General features: G+C 46.2%; 1 protein-coding gene across 1 annotated transcript in view; it reads left to right on the forward strand.

Moving 5' to 3' along the window:
- The window catches only part of CYFIP2 (cytoplasmic FMR1 interacting protein 2), a 105,075-nt gene that overhangs the window by 76,986 nt on the left and 1,193 nt on the right, over positions 1-26,896 (forward strand). The window contains exons 25-31 of the mRNA XM_008147678.3: positions 1,512-1,655; positions 3,152-3,242; positions 4,253-4,383; positions 16,901-16,973; positions 17,426-17,520; positions 23,215-23,453; positions 24,577-24,724. Coding sequence (XP_008145900.1) covers positions 1,512-1,655; positions 3,152-3,242; positions 4,253-4,383; positions 16,901-16,973; positions 17,426-17,520; positions 23,215-23,453; positions 24,577-24,724 — 921 coding nt within the window. The remainder of the gene's footprint in view (positions 1-1,511; positions 1,656-3,151; positions 3,243-4,252; positions 4,384-16,900; positions 16,974-17,425; positions 17,521-23,214; positions 23,454-24,576; positions 24,725-26,896) is intronic.

Consider the following 26,896-nt stretch of genomic DNA (forward strand, 5'->3'; position numbering starts at 1 on the left):
CGAATCCTCGTTGCCAGTGGGTTTCCCGGGTGTGTTCATGTATCCTTGATAGTAGAGGGCACGATGATCATGATGCTTGGTTTGTAAAGTTTAGAAGAATTCATCTACACTGAAACATACTTAACCCAAAACCTAGACTGAACATAATTAAATCTTCCCGCCATGGCTCTGGAGGGAGTGGAGACCCTTGCAGTCCTGCAAACGCATCGTTTACAGTTCCCGGTTCATTCATGTAGGATTTCTCATTAGCCAACTACTAGAGAATTTCAGCCTATCAGGTGTGGTCTCGTATATGCATGGTTTGTGTTCAACGTTTTTATAATTCCGGGCAGGAAGACTACACTCAGAATTAAGCTTTGGAGTGAGGCCTTATCTAAAAAATGGGTATGGTTTATAATAGAATTCAGTTCCAAAGTCCGCCATTGTAAGCAGAGATTAGGAATGTGGGCTTTGGAATCTGACCAAAGTCTACCTGAGTGCAGATCAGGGCTCAGTTACCTGTGAACTGTGTGACCTTGGGCAAGCTACTTAACCACCCTGAGCCTCAGTTCCCTTGTCTGTGAAATGGGACGAAGGATTGGCCATATCCACATGTTTGTTGTGTAGGTTAAATGAGATTGCACATGGAAGGCTTCACGGAGCCTGGCATGAGGTGCTCTGTAAGTGGCAGCATTTCAAAACAAAGTCAGTGACAACTCTGGTAACCACAGGACAGCAATTGAGGAACCTATATTTTGGTCACATATTCTCAGACAGAGATCCCCCTATTCACCAAAGGTGTCGTGGGACTTCTGAGGATATGGAGGTGGCCAGTCAGTGGCTGGGGCCCTAAGGCCCCCACCAACACCCAAACAGAGCAGCTCTGCTTTTGTCTGTTTCGCATATTAGTTCCTATGGCATCTTCCCTTTGGACAGCTACTCGGAAAGTTAGGAAACCCCTGGTTTGATCCAGCCCCCTCATTTCATAGATGAGGAACCTGATTTTCCCAAGCACTCAGCAGAGGTCTCCTGACGCTCAGGCCTGTTCCTTCCCAAGACCCCGCCCTGTCATAGACGGAGACAACTAAAGTAGAAGAAAGAAGCCAGTGTTAACCTGCTATTGTGTTTTCACAGGGTTCTTCCAGCCAGTTTCTAGGTCAAAAAATGTCTCTAGAAAAAGAAAATTGTCCTTTTTACCCCCACCCATAGCTCAGTTTGTAAAACTCCAGGGGGTGGACAGTTGGGGTAGCAAGAGTCTTTGTAAAAAAGATACTCGCCTGGAAGTTCTTTATCCTCTTTCCCTGGGGAACCCCTACTCCATCTAGTGGCCTTTGCTCCATCTTGTGGCCACTGACCATACCTCTCTCCTGGCCAGCATCTTGCAAACATATTCCCCGGGGTGCCCAGTGAGAGCACCAGGTGACATCAGGTTCCATCCTTTCTGTCAGTGCTACTTCTCCCACCTGGACAGGACGCAGGCCGGCGTCCATCCCATGCTCAGCTGCTTATCTTGCACATCCTCTCTTCTCCAGCCTCTCAACATCGCCTACAGCCACATCTACAGCTCCTACAGGAACTTCGTGGGGCCCCCTCACTTCAAGACCATCTGCAGACTCCTGGGCTACCAGGGCATCGCCGTGGTCATGGAGGAGCTGCTGAAGATCGTTAAGAGCTTGGTAAGGACAGGCCACATGAGGCCTGAGATGTGCCCCAGCATGGTGGATAGGAACAAGATCTGCTGTCACTTTTTACCCGGCTCTGAAATCAAGACACGTCAGCTGTGTCTGTAGGTAGAGACCTTTCCCCTTATCCCTTGGTTCCTCTTACCTGTTGCTCTGTTACATTTCTGTGATCCTTCCGACTTGTGCCTATGCCTCTCATTGTCTGACCCTGAGATTACTCCCTGTGCTTCATGACTGAACTCAGCAATCCTGACATTGACCTTCAGGGTCTAGTAATGGTTGCTCGTAGTCCCCTCCTGTGCCATGTTGTCTAATTTCTGCATGGTATACCTATGGCACGGGTGCTACCATTTTCACCTCCCATGCCCCTGGCAGACATCTCTAATCAATCACCGTGCTTCTTCCCCTTGAGATTTCTTGCTAAATTCTGCTACCAATACTGCACTGGCCTCAAGCCAATCCATTTATCACCATTCTGTCTCTGCCCCACGTATGGTCATCTGAACCTTCATTTAATTCCCCGCAACACTGTTAAAGCAAGGGTGAAACAAGATTTTCCTGAAAGTTTGAGCTGATGAAAGAGAAATAAAAAAGTAATGTATAATCATGTCAGGCATGGCAAGAAGGATTGACTGGCTAACTCCAGTTCTCTGGTAGCAGCTGTGTGGAGCCATGGATTATGAACTGTGACGCTCAATCCAGAAAATGTGAATTGATTAAAGAAGTCTGCCTTGGACATGGGGGATAAATGTGCTATGGGTTTTCCCTGCTTGAAGAAGAGACTGTCTCAGTCTCCACAGCTACCTGGCCCCATTTCATTTCAACTCTTAGTCTGGGTCCCATGTAGGCCCCCTACCCCAGGAAGGACAGCATGCCTAGAAACTGTCCTCCTTAAAGTCTATAAGCCCAGGGGGCTAATGAGAAAGCTCCCTCTTCTGTCTTATAATGGCCCATTTTCCCTTAGAAAGGGCACCGGGGCTGCCACCCATCATTAGGGGAGAACCTGCCCTGTCCTATCAGGGAACAGAGCCTTACTGTCTCAGTCAGCTCTGGCTGCTGTAACAAACATACCACAGACTGGGTGGCTTACACAGCATGCTTATTTCTCACAGTTCTGGAGGCTGGAGGTCCAAGATCAGGGCAAGCATGGTCAGGTTCTGGTGAGAGCCTTTCTCCTAGTTCATTGCCTCCTGGCTGTGTCCTCACATGACAGAGAGACATCATCTCTCACCTGTCTCTTCTTATAAGGGCACTAATCCCATTGTGAGAGCCCCACCCTCATGATTAATTACCTCTGGAAGGCCTCATCTCCAAATACCATCACATTGGGAATTAGGGTTTCAACACATGAATTTAGGGACACATTCAGCATCGCACTTACCCACTGGTTTCAGCAGAACCCCTGTACACCCCTGTAGCCCAGCGTTCAGCCTAGAGATGCACCTGAGCAGCAACAGTGGATTATTTCCTTTTTACTCTTGTTTTCTCAGCTCCAGGGGACCATTCTCCAGTATGTGAAAACACTGATCGAAGTGATGCCCAAGATATGCCGCTTGCCCCGGCATGAGTATGGCTCCCCAGGTGGGTGATGGGGAACCGGGGCAGGGGTGGTGAGAGGAAAATAATGCAAACCCTTCCCGTGGTGGGAAGGGACTCCGGCCACCTGCCTTGGAGGATCTGCTTCTCTACAATACCCACACGCTGGCAGAGCTCTGGGTTTGCATCCTCCCTCTGCCACTAGCTAGCAGCTAGCCTCCAACCATTTTTTTATCCCTCTGAACAGTAGTATTCTTCCATCAGCAAAGGCAATTGATGGCGGCTGGGCCTGCCTCACAGGCCTGCTGGGAAGTTGTACGAGGATGCAAATGGGAGAGCAAGGTTTACTCATAAAGGTCTTCATTAGCTTAGCATCTCTAGGATTCCATCCTCTATCGGCCCCAGATGGCATTTCTAACGTGAGTCCGGAAACAGGAGTTTTGACATTTGACATCTGGGCAGAGAAGTGATTCTTCCCTTCCCTCATAGTCAGTGGAGTAGAGACTGAATTGGGGGCTTGGGGCATCCAGGAAGATGTCTGCTGGGTCAATGTGATTTAGAACAGGGAAGGGCTAGGGCTGAAAACTCTGGTGCTCAGTCTCAGCTGCCCCATGTACTAAGCTGTGTGACTCTGGGCATGCCACTTACCCTCTCTGAGCCTCATCTGAAAACGAGAGTAATAGTGCCTGATTCATAGTGTTGTTATGAGTATCAAATGAGGGATTGCAGATAAAGTCCTTAGCACAGCATCCAACACTGCTAAATAAATATTAATGCCTGTCATTATTGAGAATTCAGGTAAGTTTTTGGAGGGACTGGGAAAGACTCAGGGCTGCTCACTGTGTGTGTGTGTTTTGTTTTGTTCCATAAAAGACTGGAACCTGCCTCCTGATCTTTCTCTAGTACTGAGCCTGAAGGAAGCCTTACCCCAGGGCCCGCAGGTTTGGCTTTTGGCTGTCCCCGAGTCAGGTCTGGGGCTGCTGCTCAGTTGACAGGTCCCATGAACCCGGCTGGGCTGTGTCAACTCCCCGCTGACCGCCCCCCTGCACCCTCAGGGATCCTGGAGTTCTTCCACCACCAGCTGAAGGACATCATTGAGTACGCAGAGCTCAAAACAGACGTGTTCCAGAGCCTGAGGGAAGTGGGCAACGCCATCCTGTTCTGCCTGCTTATAGAGCAAGCTCTGGTGAGTCCTGAGCCCAGAGGGAGCGTCCCAGGCTGGGAGGAACCCTCCCCCCATCAGACTCCTGAGGCCCCACCACACCTGACCAGGGCCTGCAGCAAGATCCACGCTCTTCCGGTGGGGCCCACACCCCTCCTTTCCGTGTCAGACAGCTCGACCATCCGAGCGCTAGGGAGGAACGCGGGTCCCACCCTGCCCACCTTCACTAGCGGCCAGACTTTGGCCATCTGGGAGTCTTAATTTTCCCGTCACTCATTAAACAAATAATGACTCCTTGGCTGCCGTAGGACAGGCGCTGCCCTCCTGGACATAGCAGTAGCCAAGTCCCTGCCTCGTGTCCTGGGCAGTCACGAGGAGACCCATTTGAGTAGTATTTACCCAGAAGTGATGTGGTCACAGTCACAGTCAGTGCCATGAGGGACGAATGCAGGGTTTAATGGGGACATAGAACCGAGAGCCTGCTGTGGTGTTGAGGGTGTTGATAGCCTGCGCCTGGCCAGGTGCAGGTTTGTGTGGAAGATAAATGGCCAGGAACAGGAGAGACAGATTATTGCTATTTTTACTCTGGAGAGGGAGGCAGTGGAAGAAGTAAATAAGCAGAGATTGTGAATGCAGATGGTGTACGTGCTGAGGGAAATAGGACACACAGAGAGTGATGGGTGTCGGGAGAGGATGAGGCTTGAATGTCTTTAAGAAAAAGCAGCCCATAGTGAGCTGGACTGCGGAGGGTAAGGGGCCAAGGTCGGGGCTGAGGGGGGAGAAGCAGGTGGCCGCAGTCCCTGGCCATCCCCTTGTGAGATGGAGAGTGAGGGGGTCTGATTGACTTTCTTTAAAGGCCCCTTTGGCCACTCGGAGAAGGACTGGCTGGAAGGTGAGTCAAGGACGAGGCTTTTGCAGTTGTCCATCCCAGGGGTCACCTTGCAGGCAGGCACATGGAGAAGGGAGGGAAAAGGAAGGCATTGGGAAGGAGGGGAACCAAGGTAGAGAGAGATGTGGAGGAGGCCATGATAGCAAGAGCTCAGAAGAAGAGACCAGGAAGGTTCTTGCTTCCGGTTGTCTGTAAGTCCATGCCTCAGGGTCCCATCTCCACAGGAGGGACATGTACGCACTGGAAGGTCTGAAATATGCAGGCTTGCTCCTCCTCCATGAGTAATTGCCTCTCTGCTCCCCTTTAGAAGGCCTCTCCAGGCAGCTAAGTGTTCCTCTTTATAGAAACAGGTTTATAACGTGGTTCAGTGGGCCTGGGTTGCCATGGCAACTTAGCCTTCAGCAGTCATAGGGATGAGATAAGTAGGAAGCACTGCTCTGCTCAAGGCCTCAGGAAGATGAGGAGATGTTCCAGGGGCGCTGGGGGTTGGGGGGGTGGGGGGTGCAGGTCCCTGAAGCCTCAGGTCCTGGGTGTCTCCTGTGCGCGCCTCCTTAGCATCGATACTTCTCCTGACAGACCCTGAGAGGCAGACTATGGATGGGCTACAGGAAAAGGAACATTTTTCTCAGGCATCCCTGCCTTGGTGATCACTTGCATGTATCACTGAGGACAACAGGACACTTCAGAGCTGAGAAAGACCCCCACAGAGTATATGTTCCAACCCACCCGCCCCCCCATTCATAAGTGGGGAAGTGAGGGGAGCCACTCGCCCGAGGTCACACAGCACATCAGCAACCGAGGTAGAAAAACAAAGTCATAGGTTTTTAGTACCATTCCCAGTCCTGGGGGACGGGGGGCGGGCACATAGCAAAGGTCAGGGCTCCCCGAAGCTGTGCGAAGCTGTCTTCTACGTAGACAGCTGGGGAAATCCTCAAAGCCATGGCACTTTCTGAGGTTAGAATGAGGCATAAGCTTTCTGGAGATTTTTACTTTATGAAGCTAGAATTACATACATATTTAAATAACATACCAATTGTTCTCATTAAAGAGGAGAACTAGGAGCAAAGATGGGGGTGTGGCAAAGAGGAAAGAGTGTGACTGTGGAGCATCCATTCTATGGAGGACTCTGAAGTCATGAAAAAGAACAAGGTACTAGCCCGGCCGATTGGCACAGTGGCTGAGCGTTGACCTATGAACCAGGAAGTCATGGTTCGATTCCCGGTCAGGGCACATGGCCAGGTTGCAGGCTCAATCCCTACTGTGGGGCGTGCAGGAGGCAGCCAATCAATGAGTCTCATCATTGATGTTTCTCTCCCTCCCTCTCCCTACCTCTCTGAAATCAATAAAAAATATATATTTTTTAAAAGAGTAAGGTAATAACTACAGTAATTTTGTACATACCAGCAGAAAACATGGTAAAAGTCATAATATTGAGTGGGGGAAAGCTAGTCCCAAGACAAGACACACATCAGTATGATGCCATACATGTAAAATAAACAAAACATTAAAACACACAAAAGATTACTGTTATAAAAAAAAAAAAGCTAGGGGAAAAAAGCATAATAGTTTAATCATTTTCTCTATTATTGGAGGGGATCGGGATTAAACGTCAATAGGGACTTTACTTTTATCTGGAGTGTCTGATATTTTACATGGAAAGTATATTTGTGTAGTATTATTGAACTGAAAGTAAATATAAAAAGGTAGAAGTATATATAATAGTTTAGAAAACCTGGAAAGATACTGAAAAGTACAAAGTGAGAAGTCTTGCCCATTTTTCTTTGGTGTCATCTGTCTTTTTCTAACAGACTTGCAGTTTTTTTCTGGTGTGGGCTCCATATTGGTATATATTCTGCAAGCACCTTCTCTCATTCTGTGGCTTGCCTTTTTGTTTTTAACAGGTTATTAGTATCTCATTACTTTTTAGGTAGAGAGAATATAAATTGAAAAGTGATTACTTAGCCCTGACCGGTTTGGCTCAGTGGATAGAACATCGGTCTGCGGACTGAAGGGTCCCAGGTTCGATTCCGGTCAGGGGTATGTACCTTGGTTGCGGGCACATCCCCATTGGGAGGTGTGCAGGAGGCAGCTGATCAGTGTTTCTCTCCCATCGATGTTTCTACCTCTCTATCCCTCTCCCTTCCTCTCTGTAAAAAATCATTATATTTAAAAAGAAAAGTGATTACTTAAACAACGTATTTTCTTCTTTAACTTAGGTGCTTAATATTTAGGGTGCAATATTAGTACAGGACCCCATACACCTATGAAGTGGGGTGTTTGTTTTCTTGGTGCTTTTAATTAAGGTCCACTGTACATCCAGTGATATACAGAATATGCAGTATTCTCACTGCGTAGATTAATTGAATTGTCCATTTTACTTTGGATGGACATTTGAGTATTTACAATTTGATACTGTTATGAAAGGAGCTATCATGAATATCCTTGTACATTTCTTTTGGTGAATATACGCTCTCATTTGTATCAGGTAAATACATGGCAGTACAATGGCTGAGTCAATGTATAGACACATGTTTAGCTTCAGTAGAGAGTGCCAAGCAGTTTTACAAAATGGTTGTACCCATTTAGTTTCCCATTCAGCGAGGTATTGGAGTTTTAATTCTTTGCATCCTCGTGAACGCTTTATTTCTCTCTTTTCAACAATCATAGGCATTCTGGTAGATGTGTCATGATATCTCATTATGGCTTTTACTTCCCTGATGACCAACGAGGCTGAGTCTCTCCATATGGTATTGCCATTTGGACCGCCTCTTTGTGAAATGCTGTTCAGTGTTTTCGCCTATTTCTTATTGAGTTACCTTTTCTTATTGACTTGTGGCTGTTATTTATATATTGTGGATATACGTATTGCAAATATATTCCTACAGCTTGTCTTTGATGAACAGAAGTTCCTAAGGTGTGGTGTATTTTATCTTTTTTTTTTCCCCTGTGTGGCTGGTGCTCTTTGACTTATTTAAAAAGTCTTCCTTACTGTAAAGTCATGAAGTTAAGTTATCTTCTGAAAGTTTTAGAGTTTAGCCTTTTAAGGCGTAACAGGCCTTTACATGTGTTATGTATCTGGACTGGATGCTTGTGTTTCCTGGGAGGTAGGAATCCAATCTCATTTCTTGCCAAGTTGGCCCAGCACCACTGATTAAAAAGACCTCTCCTCCCCACTCTGCATTGTCTTGCTGCACCTGTCATTTATCAAGCGTCCACAAAGGGTCTGGTTGTGGCAGGCTCTTCAATATTTTGAGTCTAATCTAAAATGAGTCAGCATTTCTTAAGTAACTGTTTATAGGTCTGTTATGTTTTTCAAGGAAATTCTGCTGTGATTGACTAGTATTTCCCCTTGTACCCCGAGAAGTCATAAGGTGGTCATTAGGGAAATATCCCACCGACACCATGTTTTCATTCAAATATTGTGTGGTTTTCCGTCCACCAGCCCATTGCTTGCTATGCGGACATGCACCAGGAGGGGGCCCTGTTCATTCACATGAGGAAGGGAGACCTCAGTCCACATCTGCCTTTTACTGCCGGGCCTCCTGCTGAGGACTTGAGACTGTTTCCTGCCTTTGACTTGACCCTGTTGTTTATTTCTTCTCTCCCCCTCATAGTTGAGTGGGCCACAGCCACAGTCTGGTCGGCCGTGAGAGCCTTGCTTCTCTTACAGGAGGTGAGGAGATGCTGGGCCCAAACCCACAGACTCGAATGTAGGTCAGATCTGGGGAAACCATCAGAGACCATCCAGAGTAGTTGTCTCAGCCTCAGCACCGCTGCCATTTTGGGCAGATAATCCTTTGTTGTAGGGGCCCTTCCTGTGCACTGTAGGATCTTGGGCAGCATCTCTGGGGTCTACCCAGTAGGTGCCAGTAGCACCCTCCCCAGTATGACACGGAAAAGGTTTCCAGGCAATGCCTGATATTCTTTTGGAAGACAAAACCTCCCCCTGTGGAGAACCACCGATCCAGTGCAATCCCCCATTTCACAGAATGGAAACCGAGGCCCTGCGAGGGAGACGCCCTTCCCAGGGGTTCAGCTAGAGCGGGAGTCCGGCTGGCACTCAGGGACAGAGAGGCGATCCGCGGCACTGTGCAGGCTGCTGCGGGGGTTTGGGATTTTACTTCTTATTTTTGTTTTAATTCCAGCTTCACATCTGGTTCCTTTATCTCCTGCTCCCGCTTTATAGTCCCTTTAATTGGGTTTGCCTTGTTGCATAACTGAAATAAATTCACTGCTAGAACACCCAGAGGAGCAGAAAGAACACAAAAGCCACATTACCACGCTGCCATAGCCATTGTTCTCATTCCGCAGGACGCCTTCCAGACGCTTTCATGTCTCAGCATATAGATTTCCCTCACGTATATGTTTTTACTTTGTGTAGTCGTGAAAGTGATCTTTACCAAGCGGAGGCGTGCAGCCAGGATGGAGAGCCCCTGACCTAGGAAGGGGTCTCCTTGAACTGCTGTTTCCAGAGCTCAGTCACTGCTATGTGCTTGTCCCAGTTCTTGCTGTACCTGCGGACCACAGGTCCTTTCCTTACATGATATTTTTATTTCAATTTGCTTATTTAATAACTTCAACTTATTTTCAAGGAACACTTTATATCACCTCCATGAAAAACGCATCATCTCTTATCACCCTTAGAAAGCAACCAGAATAATAAATTCAATCAGAATAAGGCAAGGCTGTGTCATTCCAGCTGCCGCCTGCCTGGGCCTCTGCACCAGAGGCCTGCTCCCTCTCTGTGTTAAAAACAGAGCAGCGTAGCACATGTTTCAAGAGGTAATAGGGTTGCTCTTAGGAAAGGCTGCAAATGGAGACTTCCTCATTAAAGTTGTCAGAACGATGGATAGGAAACTGGAAAGGCAGTAACTTTCTCACTGTATGACTCACTATTATGAAATGCCCTTTCCCTGTACCCCCAATCCGTACCCTTTGGGAAATGCCCACCTTGGTAGACATGGACATGCACTTGTTGGGGCGGGCGGGCGAGGGGAAGGGGGAAGAGAGTTACTTTCTAGGCCAGTTTCTTGGTTATAGAGCTTTCCCAGTTGACCACACATGATTCTGATCCAGAATAATAATTATTTTTCCTCTTGACAATTCGGGGGGTGGGGAGAGGGGGGGAGGTGAGACATCACAATATGGAGCATTAATGCAGGTGAGGCGCAGATTGGTGGGGAAGACCACACACAGAATCAGATCAGATTAAATTCCTGATTTATTTAGCCAGGGCTACTGATTTATTTAGCTGGCTCCTGGAAGGGAGGGGCCCACGGAGCAGGAGCACGTGAACTGCACCTCAGCTTCCCCCTGTACCTGCAGCCCCAGATGAGGGGCCGGAAGCTACAGCTGGTACGTTCTGTACCAAGGAGGGTCGTGTGGATGTGGGAAGCCTAATTTCTTGCCTGCTCCACAGGCCCTGTATCCTTGGGGCTTAGCCTCAGTATGCGGGAAGCACAGACACTGACCATCTATGTGCATCCATATAAGGGAATGTTTAAACCAGACCGCTGGGCTCTCTGGTCAGGCCCCATCCCCTCCCTGCCTTTCTGAGCCAGAAAACCGCAGGGGATTCCTGTGGGGGCTCGACCTCCAGTTTGCCAGCTCATTTCTCCTCACTCACTTGACAAAGATAAAAACATATGACATTCATGTTGGTGTTATGTGTCTTTTTGTGGCCTCAAAACTCAGAGCAAACTGTTATTTGAGAAAATATTGTTCTGAGATTGCTCTGATGACTACCTTTAGGAAATCTGCTAAAATGGTATGGTGTTTTTCACCCAGAAACAGAGCCTAAAGGGAGAGGTTATTATTCTACATGAGCCCGGCATGCCTGGGATCACAGTGACCCTGTTTTTTAAAAATATGCATTTTGAATTTTCATGGTATCCTTTAACTGAGAGAAAGTAGTCCCCCATTAACCTCGTGGACTACATTGGGAACATGAGGTTTTTGTGGTATTTGATGGTCTATCAGTTTTAAATTAAGTGAAACAGAAAAGGACATTTTTAAGGCTGAAAGCAGTGCCAAAATAAAATACTCATCCCTTGAAGAATTTTGATGTGGGTTCCTTACCAATAAAATATTTTTGCATTCTGACCAAAAACCTTTTGGCTTTGACTTGCACTCTTGGCAAAGAGCAATTTTACATTCAATCTTGATCCTTATTAATCTTCTAATGATTACCTCTCTTGTAACCATAATACATTAGTGGTTGTCCTAAGCAACAGGAATAATAAGCATTACTGTGGCACTTGGTAGGTGCAGAAACTTGAGAAAACCCACCCAAGTGATTGGATCCCAGTTAAAAAAAAAAAAAAAACTATAAAAGAAATGTTTTAAGAACTGAGCAAATTTTGGTATTGACTGCATATTAGATGATATTAAGAATTTTTAAATTTATTTATTTGTTAACTAGAGGCCCGATGCATGAAGATTTGTGCAAGAATGGGCCTTCCTTCCCCTGGCTGCCAGCACTGCCTTCGCTCCGGCCAGAGCCACCTTTTTGCTCCAGCCCAGAGCCGCCTTTCCGCCTTCCCATGCTGCCCAGAGGCCTGAAGCAGTTGGGGCAGGGCGAAACGCCTGTGTCCCACCCGCCCCCAGCCACTCGGCTCCTGCATATGCAAATTAACCTGCCATCTTTGTTGGGTTAATTTGCATACTCACTCCTGATTGGCTGGTGGGTGTCACAAAGATACGGTCAATTTGCATCTTACTCTTTTATTAGTATAGATTTTGAGAGAGAGAGGCGGGGGGCGGGGGCATTGCTTCTTGTATATGCCCTGGCCAGGAATCAAACAGGCAGCCTTGGTGTATTGGATGATGCTGTAACCCAGTGGTCGGCAAACTGTGGCTCACGAGCCACATGCAGCTCTTTGACCCCTTGAGTGTGGCTCTTCCACAAAATACCATGTGCGGGCGCACAAGTACAGTGCGATTGAAACTTCGTGGCCCATGCGCAGAAGTCAGTTTTCGGCTCTCAAAAGAAATTTCAATCGTTGACTAATGAGTTTGCCGACCACTGCTTTAACCAACTGAGATACCTGACCAGGGCTAAGAATTTTTTTTAGCGTTGTGATCATAGTACTAAGGATGTCCTTGTTTTTAGAAGTTGCGTGCTGAAGTATTTAATGCCAAGTAATGCAATAGCTTTAACTTACTTTCAAGTGATTCAGTAAAACATATAGTCAAAGCAGATGTGGCAAAGTGTTTGCAGCGATGCTGCATCAAGGGTATAAGGATGTTCATTGTTCTTTCAAGTGTTTTGTTTGTTTAACATTTTTCATAACACAAACCTGAGGGAGAAAAATGTAAGGTTGGTTTTAGGAAAGATGATTGTCCTGTAGGCCCGTGGCCACTTACAGATCAAGCCAGACAGTCCTGGGAGGTCTCAGCTCCCCCCATCACCCATTTCTTCATTTAATAAGAAGCACTACTGTCTTTACTTATATCCTAATAAATACGCAGTGCCTCCCAATTAAAGAAATGGTATCTCTAAGTATAGAGACTATCACACAGAAGACGACCAAAAAGGCATCAAGAGGCAAAGGAGAAGGCAAGGGTATCAAGCCCACAACCTGGGCATGTGCCCTGACCGGCAATCAAACCCTGACTTCCTGGTTCATAGGTGGACGCTCAACCACTGAGCAATACTGGCCGGGCTGGTCAGTTTTTTAAAAGAAAACTGTAGGCTAGAGGGGCTTGGAAGACTCTCAGAAGGTGAAATTTGATTAAGTCTTTGTGGAATAGGTAAGAGTGAGTGGAGAACTATGGCTTGGGAGGAATTTATAGGTATAAATCTATGGGTATAAATTTGACCACATAAATGGTCCTTGGAATCACACCACCAGCAGATCTTCCAAAATTTGCTGCCTGCAAAGAAATTACTTACACAAGTTCAGGATAGAGGCTACCTTTTGGGGGGTGGAGAACACAGGTGTCAGTACCTTCCTATTTCTTTTTTCCGGAAGATGGCTCAAGGTTCATTTCATTCTTCAAGCTGCATATACATATTACAGTATGTTTAAGTTTAAAGAACTTTAGTAGCTATTACCAGAAACCCAGCAAATAAAGCAACAAAAGATGTGATCCTATCAGCTATGAGTGAGGCTAAAAAGTTTCTCAGGTGGTGAGATTTTAAGTAATTTTCTCCTGTTCTGTTTTTGATCATTTTACTTTTTTTTCCATCATATGTATGTAAAATGGGGGGTGGGGAGCGTATTTCAAGTGTTCCAAGGCTTTGGCCTCATGGGCTGCTGTGGAAAAGCAGTGGGTGTGGAAGTGAGGGGCCCTGGGTCTCAGTGTCCACCCCACTGCTTCTTTATCACTGTGTTTGGGAACTTCATCTTCCTGAGAGCCTCCATTCCTCCCCCATAGGATGGGATAAGAGCTGCCTCCCAGGATGTTCTGGGGTGTAGGGCAGATAGTGGGTACAAAGCACCTGGCACATAGTGCTCAGTAAATACTCGTTTCCTCCCGTTCCCCGGAGAACAAAGTGATTATGTTGTTACAGACTCTTTGTTCTAGGGAAGGACCCAACCTCTTCATTTTGTTCCATTTAAATTGTTCTTAATTGCACCTGAAAACAAATAAAAAAATACAGATGAGCTCATGATGCAAAGCATCCTTCTTAGCTCGACTGCACCTCTCCCCACCTGCATCCCAGTCGCCAGGCAACCTGTTCTCATCATTCCTGATTCAAGTTCTTCTAGTTATCTCCATAACGCCTAATAATATGAGGATGACCCCTGTTTCTTACTTAGCCGCTTTAGACAATACTTACAGACTCCCTAATGGAAAGATGAGATTTTAAGCTCATTTACATCTCTCCTCACTCTTCTTCTCAACATTTCATTATACTACTTAGAATTGCTGTTGTTTTCTTGTAACCAGCGATAATATATTTACATTATACTCTAGTGCAGCAGTAATATTGATTCTACACACTCTCAGTGGACTTCACAGGCCAGTGGCCGGGTGGGTTCCTGGGCAGAGTTGAAGGCCAAGTGTGGATCCTTTCAGACTGAGATTGGACAAGAGGGAGGTCAGCCGTTAGCATTGGCACCCACAATGGAAGCTTGTTTGGATCCCTGACTCAGGCCTGTGTGTGCTCCACGCTGAACTAGACATTTTTATCATTGCTATGGCCTCAGCAAACAAATACCTTCCAAGAAGGTGTTGCAGAGTATGCAGCCACCTCACCATGCAAATGGCCACGTAACGCCTCCTCTGGGAGCTCCTTGGCAAATGCTTTCCCACCTTTGCCAGGACACCACATCCTTGTGTCTTTCCTCACCTTCATTAACAATGGCATTGCCAGGCGGAGAACACACAGGAAGCATGCCAGCATGAGGCATCCTCCCCAAGAACCTTTGGAGTCCTGAAGTTTGCAAACTCGGAGTGGTGGTGGGGAGGCGAGGGGTAAATGGAACACTCTTGTCTCCCCTAAAGAAATTTGAAGTGGAAACTCATCGTGTAAAATGGATAAATCAGCAACATTGCCTCTTTTCCCATCTCCTAAAGGTCTCCCAAGATCAATTTTATCCACATTGACAAAACAGAAAGTTGATAGTTCGTACAATGGGCAACTTTCCTAGTAACAAGACATTTCTAGGAGCAACTAAAATTTTGGAAGCAAACAGGAAAGATAAAAAACTTGGTGGTGGGGTTAGGTGTATCTGCCTGGATACTTCAGCAGTTCCTCATTGCCCTTCAAATAAAATCCAGGCTTCATACCATGCCTATGAGGCCACACATGAACTGGTCCCTCCCTACCATCAGGGCCTCAGACTGGGCTATGATTCCTGCATCACTTTACTCCAATTGACTTTCTGCCCCAGGCCCTTTGCACTGGAATGCTCTTACCTCATACCTACATAGCTTGCTCCCTCACTTCATTCCATTCTTTATTTAAATGTGTTTGCCTCAAAAAAAAAAAAGATTTTTACCTAACCACCTTCTTTCAAGTAGTCCCTTCCCCAGTCACTCTAGCTTATTACCCTATTGTATCTTATCACTATGTGAAATTTCCTGATTTATTTACCTTTGTTTATCTGTCTCTATGAACTAGACTGTAAATGCCATGTGAGTGCAAAGATCTAGTCTAACTTGTTCAACATCATATCTGCAAAACCTAGAACAGTGCCTAGCGCTCAATACGTATTTGTAAGATGAATGTATGTATTCTTGTATTTGGAGGATTGTCGTAGATAAATATACTCATTTACATATTCATCTAAGAAACAGAAGGGGTAAATATTCATTCACTTAATAAATAATGGAGAAACTATTATGTCCTAGGCTCAAAAATGAATTGGGCTGCCTCCGGAAGTACTGAGCTATTGATTACTGGAGGTATAGAAGAGTAGCCTGAATGTTGTCTTAAAAAAAAGAAGTTATTAAATCAGCATCTATGCTTGTATCATAAGGAACTAGAGAAAGAAAAGCAAATTAAACCCAAAGCAAGCAGAAGGAAGAACATAATAAAGACAAGAACAGAAATCAGTAACATCGAAAGCGAAAACTATAGAGAAATATGAACGAAACTAAAAGCTGGTTCTTTGGGGGGGGAGGGAATCAATGAAACTGATAAACCTATAGCCAGACTGACCGAGAGAAAAAAGAGAAGACACAAATTACCAATACCAGGAATGAAATAGGGAGATTACTATAGATCCCACAGACATCAAAGGTCTACTACAAGCAACTCCATGTCCACAAATTAAACTTAGATAAAAGGAGCAAGTCCTTGAGACACACGAACCCCCAAACTCACTCAGAAATATCGATAACCTATATGGTCCTATTACTTAAGAAATTTTATACCTAGTTTTTTAAAAATATATTTTTATTTATTTCAGAGAAGAAGGGAGAGGGAGAGATAGAATCATCAGTGATGAGAGAGAATCATTAATCAACTGCCTCCTGCACACCCTCTACTGGAGATCGAGGCTGCAACCAGGGTATGCCCTGACCTGGAATCAAACCATGACCTCCTGGTTCATAGGTCAATGCTCAACCACTGAGCCAACCAGCAGGGCTATACCTCGTGGTTTTTTTAAAAAGCTTTTAGCAAATAAAACTTCATATGCAGATGGTTTCACTTGTGAATTCTAACAAACACTTAGGGAAGAAGTAATACTGATTCTACACACTCTCTCCCAGAAAATACAAAAGGGGGATCTCTTCCCAACTTATCTTATGAGGTCAGCATCATCCTGGATTAATGAGTTGGAAGGTTGGCCCAGCTAGCTGCTTTGAGTCCACAGGCCTCACAACCAATGAGACAAACACAGTCTGGGGCCCATTATCTCTGCTTGATCCCACTGTCACTCATTCGAATTCTTCAGCAAACTCATTATAAGGTTATAATGAAAATGTGTTGCACACTCATTATGTGCCAGGGACTTTGCTATGAAGTTATGCATTCTCTCAATTAATCCTCACAGCAGCCCATTAAAATGGGTACTATTCACATCTTCATTTTGCAGATAAATAGTCTCAGAGAGAATAATATCCCACAGCTAGCAAGTAACAGTGGCAGGATTTGAACTCGGGTCTGGCTGACTCCAGTGCTCAAATATTTAGGAATGAAAATTCTCCCTGGTTTAAAGTGATTTTTTTTTAATTTCCCTCCATCTATGTTTGCAGTCTCAGGAGGAAGTCTGTGATTTGCTCCATGCTGCCCCTTTCCAAAATATCTTGCCGAGAGTCTACATCAAAGGTAAGAAACCACTAACAGCCACTCAATAGCCAACTTGCTTACTTAATCTCAGTAAACCAGATCTGCAGTCAAAATGGGAGAAGGTTAAAGCTTTGGGCAGCTATGAAATGGTCACAGAATGGTAGACTTGGACCCGGTACCCCAGGCCTTGTTTCTTCGTCCTTCTGTAACATCCCTAGCCTCTTGCTGTCTAGCCTGGGTTTGAATCCTTCGAGTGATGGGAAACTCATCATCCCACGAGGTAGATGATTCCATTGTTGGACAGAGAGAATAGAACCTTTTTCCTTATAGTGAGTCCTGATTACTCTCACCAAAAACAAGGAGAAGAGTTCTACAGGCTCCATTCAAGTTTTAGAATGCAAATAGGTCACCATATCCTCTGGGAGTGTCCCTTCCCCAGGTCCCCCTGATGTGGTCTGAATCTCACGCTCTGCCTACTGCTCCTTTGACAGAGGGGGAGCGTCTGGAAGTCCGGATGAAACGCCTGGAAGCCAAGTATGCCCCGCTTCACCTGGTCCCTCTGATAGAGCGGCTGGGGACCCCTCAGGTATGATCCTCCACCAAAAGGAGCTTTAGAGGGAGAGCATGTGGTCCAGCCCCTCCTTTTACAGGGGAATTGAGGCCCAGAGAGAGGAAGAGATTGTCTAACCACAAAGCCTGTTAGTGGCAGGGCAGGTCTGGAATGAGATTTGCTGGCTCTCCAGCCTGAGTTCTTCCTTCCACCCCCTGTATCCTCTATGCTGCCAAGAAAGAAGGAAGTCAGACAAGTAACCATGATGCCCTGTTAGGTTTCGAGAGTTCTGCTATGTTATCTCTCAGAATTAAAACTCCACACACCCTGTGAGCCAGCAGCCCACGTCTGCACATCTTTGCTAGAGAAACGCTTGCAGGAACCAGGTGTTTACTGCCGTGTTGTTTATTAAAGCAAAAGCTAGAAGCAACCTAAATGTCAGTCAGTGCAGGGTTGACTAAACAAAAGGAGGTGACATCATCTAAATGCGGAGCGCTTGTTATGTAATCATGAAAAGGAAAATTCGATCTCGGTGCCTCCGTGTGGGTAGATCATAAGCACATGGTTGGATGAATAAAGCAAGTTGTTATACCACAGCGCATACAGTCTGATGCCATTTGTATATTTTTAAACCCACACACAAAAAAACCATATAAATAAAACTTTTCTTAGAAAATGATACACATCTAGGCAAGCTCTGATGAAGATGAGAGACAGAGATGGGGGGATCAAAAACCAGCTTCTTCTGAGATGCTCGAATGTTATCAAAGGTGAATGGGCATGAATCCGGCAACTGATTTTTACAAACCAGTCCTACCAGTGGCTTTGAACGTGGAGACAAGTAAGACAGGAACCCCTGCCTTCAGAGAACTCACAGACTGTGCAGGGGGTCAGGACAGAAGGAAAATGGGGAGAAAGAGAGACAAGAAAACCATGTGCTGGAGGGCAGAATTCAGGAAGAAGAGAGACCCAGGGCACCAGAGGAAGCCAAGCCAAGATGGTTCGTTTTGGTCGCCAAAGCTCACTGTCAGAAGTTTAGGATTCAGCTCCCTCCCTCTTGGGCTTGCGTTCCTGTGGTCCTCTGTCCTGTGTGTATCTGAAGACTCACACCCGGGGGCCTCTCTTCTCTCGAAAAGCGCAGCAAGCATTTGGGGCAAATTGCAGAGCCGACCCGCCCCGGTGTCACTCTGATGAGCCAGACCCTCTGCGTGCCACCCACCTCCTCCTGAAAACGTGACTAACCGTTCCGTGGGCAGGCTCTTTGAGTCACCCCGCAGAGAGTTCAGACACTGTGCAGGGCGCACACTTTCTTTCCTGGCCTTCGGGGGCTGAGCAGAGGAGATCCTCTAACGATTTCCTTTTAGGGAGAAATCCCCCAGGCCGGCAACATAGCAGTGTGCCTGCCCCTCTGCTGGTGTCATCCTGCAAGAATCCGGGCCCTCGCACCGGGCTGTGGCATGCGTTTCCACTCAGAGCGCTGGATTCCTGCCCTGCTCTGGCCAACACCATTTCCTGGGGACCGATATAAATCGCAATTTGTCAAACGCTGAGTATTTTATAAACAAAAGCCTAGACAGTCTGCAGGAGAGGAAATGCCAGTTTTACGAATCTGCCGGCCCTCAAGGAAGAGTCCAAAACTGTGCCCATCCTGTGGGCCCAAGAAAAGTTAGCTAAATATTAACTTCTGAGCTGGCTGGGGTCTGGGGAGGCTCATGTAATACAGGGTGAGGCAAAAGGAGGTTCATAGTTGTTCATATGGAAAATAATACAATAATGAATAAGTAAAAATACAAGAATAAACTCTGTGTCCCGCCTCCTCACAACTATACACCTCCTTTGCCCCACCCGTATCTAGGTCCGTGACAGTGCAGTTCTGCTACATATTCAAAGTCAGGAAGTTTTAACACGATTGCATCGTTTGCATTGGTTTCTGGGACACATTGAGGTGACCTGACTTGTTGCCCGGTGCTATCCTGGAAGGAACACTCTGGCAGAGGGTCAAAAGACCAGGGGTCCTGGTCCTAGCTTCACCCCTGCATTGTCACATAACCTAACCCTAGACATTTACTATCTCAGTCTTTGTTTTCTCATCTATTAAATGGGCTAGTAGCTGTTTTGTCTCCTTAGCTGAGCTGCCTTGCATGATCATTATGATGAACAAATAAATAAAAGGCTTCTAAAAACACAAAGAATTATTTTTTTAAGAAGAACAGCATCAGCCCTGCCAGCTTGACTCAGTGGTTGAGCGTCGACCTATGAACCAGGAAGTGGTGGTTCGATTCCGATCAGGGCATGTGCCTGGGTTGCATGCAATAGGCAGTTAATCAATGATTCTCTCTAATCATTGATGTTTCTCTCCCTCCCTCCCTCACTTTCTCTCTCTCCCTCTCCCTTCCTCTCTGAAATCAATAAGAAATACTTTTTTAAAAAAGGAGGAGTATCAAGATATCATTCTCCTTCAAAGGCCACTAGATGTAATCAGAGTGCTCCATGTGGAAATGTATTTCCATGTGGTTTCACAAGTGCTTCGTCTAGACCCTTGTTAACTCAGAAAAGAATGGCAGAAAATGAGAGAACCGCCCCCCCCCCAGTGGAATAGAAAAGAAATGGATAAGATTTATGTTAAACAATATATATACATATATATGTATGTGTGTGTGTGTATATATATGCTCATATATATATTTATGATCATATATTTATGATCATATATCACCAAGCACAAATTGGGTGTATTTACAGCAAATAGTCTATAATATAATTTTTCAGAGCAAAAAAATGACAGCATACCAAACAAAAAAAGCACATGAAAGAAAACGGACAACATAAAAAATATAAATGCCAACAAACATCTGAGAAAGTGTCCAGCCTTCCCAGTAATCAGGGGAAGGTAATTGAAAAGCACAGGGGACGGTGGCTGTTCATCTCTTGGGCTGACAAACGGCTTCTCTGAACAATGACGGAGCACCAGGCAGGGTCAGGAACAGGCTTCACGCAGACAGGCATGCAGGGGCCCAGCTCTTCTTGAGACGGGCCTGTCACCATGTGGCAAACGCCTTTAAACTATGCATACTCTTCGATGGAGCAGTTCTTCTAGGGTTTTATCCTAAGGCAATAACTAGCGGTAACCTCAACAGGTGTTCTGTGTAAGGCTGGCTGTGGAGGGATTGTCTGCAATGGTGAAGATTTGTAAACAATTTAACCCACAAGAGGAGAGGACTAAATAAATGATGGTGTGTCAGTGGCCAGTTTATGTAGCCATTAAAAATTCATGTTACTGAAAATATGGAAGGAAATGGTTTTTTAAAGAGAAAAAAAAACAATACAGATAAGATGACCCAAATTTTGTTAAATATAGATGTCTATACACACACACGCATGAACACAAACAAATGATGCATCCGTATTTCAAGAAAGCTCATCTCTGGGTAATGGGGTCTATGGGAAATTTTTATTTTCTTACGTTTCAATTTTTTTTTTCTAGATTTTACCCAGTGATCATCCATGTATTTATAGTTCACAGGAAAACTGTAAGGCTAAACATTTTTTTAAGGAAAGGAATAAAGCCCCTAACCATTTCGGTCAAGGCCCCTGTGGTTGACTGTAAGTAGGTGGGGGTGGGGTGGTCACCAGAATTCGTAGTCTTTCTGCAGATTTATAAACCCCCTTGCTAATTTTTTAATCCCCCCACAATTGTCAAGCCTTGAGGATTGATTCAGACTAACTAAATGCACAAGAGATTAATGAGTCACTCAGAACTCTCTGTATTAACTTACGAAGGAGAATATTCCTGACTCAAGATCCTCTATTTATTTATGAACATCTTCACTGTCCCGGGCACTCCCTTTCTGAAGTGAAGAACCAAATGCCAGCTTGGCAGAGAGTTGCCTGTGAGAAGGGAATCAAGCCCCAGGCCCAGGATTCTGCATGAGCTATTCCTAGTTCCCCGTGGCAACTCCAGTGCTCCCTTCTCTGCTCAGTGGCTGTCTTTCTCTGCCCACGGAGTCAAGACGAGTCCCCTTGAATCAGGGTTCCCTCGCCTTCCTGTTTGAAACAAATGTTGTGAAACTCTTCTTCCCCAATTCACGGTTTATTTGGAGACTTCTTTCAGCGTATAGTTGTCATGACAACTGCACTCCTGGCCCATAATATCCTAACAGGCTCCAACAGTGGTGTTTCCTGATTTATTTCCCTCCGCAGATTGAGAGGTTGTCTTCTTCCTGGGGGCTCCAGGGTGAGAGCTTGCATCAAGAAATCAGGCAGCCCCCTCCCCCCGACCAGGCTCCCTGTAAAATGAGCTCTCGGGGGAGACCACCGCCTGGAAAGCCCATCCCACAAATACCCTGTGGATCTCTTGGTCTTCGAAGCCACCCTCTTTAGCTTTGTCCCTGGATTTGGAGACCATACTTTGACCTTAGATGTTAACATCTCTCTTACTTTGCACGTGCCTTTTGAGACCTGTACCGCTAGATATTTTTACTCGGCACACGGACAGTAATGCGTTTTGATGTGCTGGTCTAGCCAGCCGATGGCCAGAGATGCAATAAGCAGACGCCAGGGGAGAGCCAGTTTACGTTATTAATAGAGATCATTTACAGTGGTCGGAGGACTTCTAGCTAGAGGAAGTAATTCTGGGAATTCAGTGGCAAATTTTAAGAGTAACATATGCTCATTGTAACACATTCAACTGTACAGAAGTATTTAAAGTAAAAAGGGAAACTCTCACCCACTTCGTCAAGCCCATCTGTTCCCACAACTGATGTTAATCCTTCTAACCTTCTAAAATGTTTTATGCACACCCCACACAGAGTTGTGTGTGTGTCTGTGGGCTTGTGTGTTATTGATGTCTTTTCATAGGATTATAGTATCCTAGAGGCCCACTGTGTGAAATCGAGCGGGACCCAGCGTCAAGTCCCCGCCCACCCGCGTGCACCTCGCTGCGCACGCAGCCCCACCTACCTTGAAGACAGTTGTGGACGGAGATAAGAATAGTTTCCTGCCCTAACCTTTCCTTCTCAGGAGCACTAAAATTGACCTTCGCTGAAAGCTGAGAATTGAACAGAGCAACACTTACTTGTTCCCATGAAGAAATCATGTGACATTCAGCAGGTGCCTTTAGGCATTTGGTCGTGACGGCATCGTGGCCACGGGGTTTTTATAATAGAGATGTCCTTTCCTGCAACTTTCTCTATTCACTTAACAATTTAACCCACAGACCTACCAGGATTCAGAGCCTCACTGTATCACTCACTGGCTGCCTCCCTGAACCTCAGTTTCTTCATCTGTAAAATGGGGGTAATAATGGCACATACTACACAAGGTCGGTGTAAGGAATAAATGAGGTCAATACTTACCAAGTGCTTAGAACAGGGCCTGCTGTGTTACACACTCAGTGAGTATGAGCCAGTAGTCAATAGCACCGTGGTAGCAATCATGCCGTTAGTAGGATCGTCTCAGTCTTTTCAGTGTCTGCCTAGCATTTCACTCATTACATGGGTGTGTCAAAATTCTTTAAAACTGTTCCTCTCGCCATGGCTCCTGGACTTGACTTACCACCAGACTTCCCTGCTGCTGCCCTCAGGGTTACCAAGTTAATGCCTTGCTCTGGGTAAGACGTCAGTTCTGGTGAATGAATTCCAGGTATAGCCAGCTCCAGCAGTTGGGAATCTCTGGTGGAAGACGGGGTCTGAGATGTAGATAGAAGGTTTATGTATACGCTTCTGTCCCCAGCAAATCGCCATCGCTCGGGAGGGTGACCTGCTGACCAAGGAGCGGCTGTGCTGCGGCCTGTCCATGTTCGAGGTCATCCTGACCCGCATTCGGAGCTACCTGCAGGACCCCATCTGGCGGGGCCCGCCGCCCACCAACGGTGTCATGCACGTGGACGAGTGCGTGGAGTTCCACCGGCTGTGGAGCGCCATGCAGTTCGTCTACTGCATCCCCGTGGGGACCAACGAGTTCACAGCCGAGTGAGTACCCCCTAGGGAAGGCAGGTCACCTCCAACCTGCTGGTCCCCCCAAGAGGCATCAGCTGCCAGAGCCCAGCCAGAAACGTGGTGGGCAGGGGCAGGGCTGTCCAGTGACTATTTATTGAGCACATACTATGTGCCGGTCACTGTGTGAGGTGCTGGACCTACGCCAGTGCTGAGCAAAATTAGTTCCCGGCCTTGGGGTTAGGGGGTCTACGGAGAGACATAAGGCACATTGAATGAAACAGCAAGGGCAGGAAGGATGACAGATGTGAAAAGGGAGAGAAGTGGGTTATTAGAATTTAACTGACGGGCTAGAACTGAGCCTTGGACATCACTGGGATTTATATCTTAGAGGGGTGAAGGGCACATTCCAGGAAAGGCAACACGTGGCCGGAGGCAGAGATGAGCGTGTGCATGCGCGTGTGCATTAGGGACTGCGGACCTCGTATGAGGGCCCTTGTCTTTCTGAGACTGGAAGCTGGGCTGATTGAATGGGCAGGAGGGGAAAACCTGCCCAGGTTGGGTTGCGGCTGCTGCTTGAGGACAAGAAAGAGCAGAGAGATGACCCCTCGGCCTCCCAGATGGCCCGAATTGCTGTTGAGACTTGGAGCGTGCAGGCTGAGCTGTATCAGGCTCAAGAGGACTTGCAGCCCCCGCCCCACACACCGGCAGCATCTGCTCATGGGCCCCCAAGCCCCGCCCCCGCCCTCCTGGCCTGCCCTGGCCAGTTGGTCTCTGTCGGAAAGGGCTCTTCCCCTCACAGGTGCTCCCTGGCTCCTTTATGGGGCCAAAACAGATTCTTCTTTGACTTGCTTGAAATAGCAGCCATATAAACCTCATGGGCTGGTTGGGTTTTTTTCTTGCAAATTTGTCTTCTTCAAAGGTGATTTTTCTTACATTAGCGGGACAATAGACTGACACCTCTTTGTGGTTAGAAGGGCTTATAATATAACCACAGTCCCTGGAACAAGCGAATCTATAGCTTCTCTTGTACCCATTTCACAAATTAAGGAATTGTCCCAGAGACCAGCTACTCACTAGCGGTGATCCTGGTCTAAGACGAGGCCCCTTCCCACCCCTCCCTGCCTCTCACTCCAGCTGCTTCCTCTCCTGCTTCCAGGCAATGTTTTGGTGATGGCTTGAACTGGGCCGGCTGCTCCATCATCGTCCTGCTGGGCCAGCAGCGTCGCTTTGACCTGTTCGACTTCTGCTACCACCTGCTGAAAGTGCAGAGGCAGGACGGGAAGGATGAAATCATTAAGAATGTGGTAAGCCGCTGGAGCCCAGGAGATGGGGCCAGGCCTGACAAGCAGGCTTTTCTCTGAGAAGGAGGGTGAGCTGATTATGGAGCCAACTCCCCACACTGCAGGGAGGTACAGAGACACTCAGCGGAGGGGACCTCTTCATAGAAAGCCATGAATCATTTGCTCATAACCCGCTGGGATGAATCAGGTCACCCTGCAGGGCAGGGCCGGGCCGGGCTCCAGACCTGAAATACACCTTCCCTGTGCCAGCCAGGCTTGGCCGATGCCAGTTCCTCATCTGCACAAACTTAGAGTTGTGCAGGTGTGGGGTACGCAGTGCTGCTGGGGGAGCCTCCAGGAGGGCTGTCTAAGCCAGGCTGGAGTGGTGGTGATGGGGGGAGGGGCAGAGGAGACTTCCCAGGGAGGTGATGCTTGGACCAAGTTCAGGATGATCAGCAGCAAATAGCCAGGCAGAAAATGGGGTCCAGAATGTTCCAAACAGAGGGGCAGCTATAGCAAAGACACAGACATGAAGATGTGTGACTGGAACCAAGGGTGGGTATTCAGGACCAGCTGAGGGGAGAAAGGCAGGAGCCACTTCAAAGCGTTGGTTTTTGTTTTGTTTTGTTTTGTTTTGATTTGATTTGATTATGGGAGAATATATAGAACATAAAATTTACCATTTTAACCATGTTAAGTGGAGAGTTTCACTATTTTTACATTTCAGTGTATTGAGTACACTCAGTACGCCCACATTGTTGTGCAGCCATCACCACTATCCCCGGAACTTGTTCATCTTCCTGAAACCCTGCCCATGAAACACTAACTTCTCATCTCCTGCCGCCCCCGCTCCTCCCCCCGCTCCCCCCCCCCCCCCACCGCCCCTCTGCCACTGGCAACCACCCTTCCACTTTCTGCTTCTGTGAATCTAACTACTGTTGGGAACTCATATGGTGGAATCCTCATTTAGCACTATATATTTCAGGGTCAGCAGGTTGTAGCACGTTTCAGAATTTCCTTCATTTTTAAGGCTGAATATATCACATTTTGTTTATCAGTTCATCTGTTGATAAACATTTGAGTTGCTTCCACCTTTTGGCTGTTGTAGAAAATGCTACTCTGGTCATGAGTGTACAAATAACTATTCAGGTTCCTGCTTTCATTTATTTGAGCTATATACCAAAGGTGGAATTGCTGAGTCATATAGGATTTCTATTTTGAATTTTTGAAGAACCACCATGCTGTTCTCCATAGATCTGCACCCTTTTACATTCCCAGTAAGGCACAAGGGTTCCAATTTCTTCACATCCTCCGGCATTTGTTATTTTCTAGACTTTTTGGCAATAGCCATCCTAGTGAGTGTGAAGAGGCATCCCATTGTGATTTGATTCTCATTTCCTTAATGGTTAGTGATGTGAGCATCTTTTTATGTTCTTATTGGCTATTTATTTATTTATCTTCCAAGAGTCCATTCTAGTCTTTTGTTCACTTTTTAATTGTTTTTGTTGTTGTTGTTATTGAATTATAAGAGTTCTTTATATATTCTGGATAGTAATCCTTTATCAGGTATGTGATTTACAAGTATTTTCTCCCATTCCATGGATTGCCTTCTCACACAGTTGGTTATGTCTTTTGATGCAGACAGCGTTTTAATGTAGTTCAATTTGTTTTTTTCTTTTATTACCTGTGCTTTTGGTGTCACATCCAAGAAATCATTGACAAATTCAATGTCATGAATTTTTTTCTCATTGCTATCTTCTAAGAGTTTTTTAGTTTTAGCTCTTATGTAGGCCTTTGATCCATTTTGAGCTAATTATTTGTATGTGGTATAAGGTAAGGATCCAATTTCATTCATTTGCATGTGGATATCCAGTTTTCCCAGCACCATTTGTTGAAAAGACTACCCGTTCTCCATTGAACGATCTTGGCACCCTTGTCCGAAATCATTTGACTGTATATGGAAGAATTGATTTCTGGGCTGTCCATTCCATTGATCTGTCTTGCCTTCATGCCAGTGCCACTCTGCTTTGTAGTAAGTTTTGAAACTCACAAGGTGTTTTATGGCCAAGTTAACATTTGATTACCAAGCTCTGGGAACTCATAGAAGCCTTTAAGCAAGAGAGTGATGTGATCATTGAGGCATCAGGACCCTAGACCCCAACCTCGCTGAATTTTTCTCTTGCTCACCCTTTATTC

Source organism: Eptesicus fuscus, chromosome 6 (genome assembly GCF_027574615.1).
Source record: "Eptesicus fuscus isolate TK198812 chromosome 6, DD_ASM_mEF_20220401, whole genome shotgun sequence".
In the NCBI taxonomy this organism is placed as follows: Eukaryota; Metazoa; Chordata; class Mammalia; order Chiroptera; family Vespertilionidae; genus Eptesicus; species Eptesicus fuscus.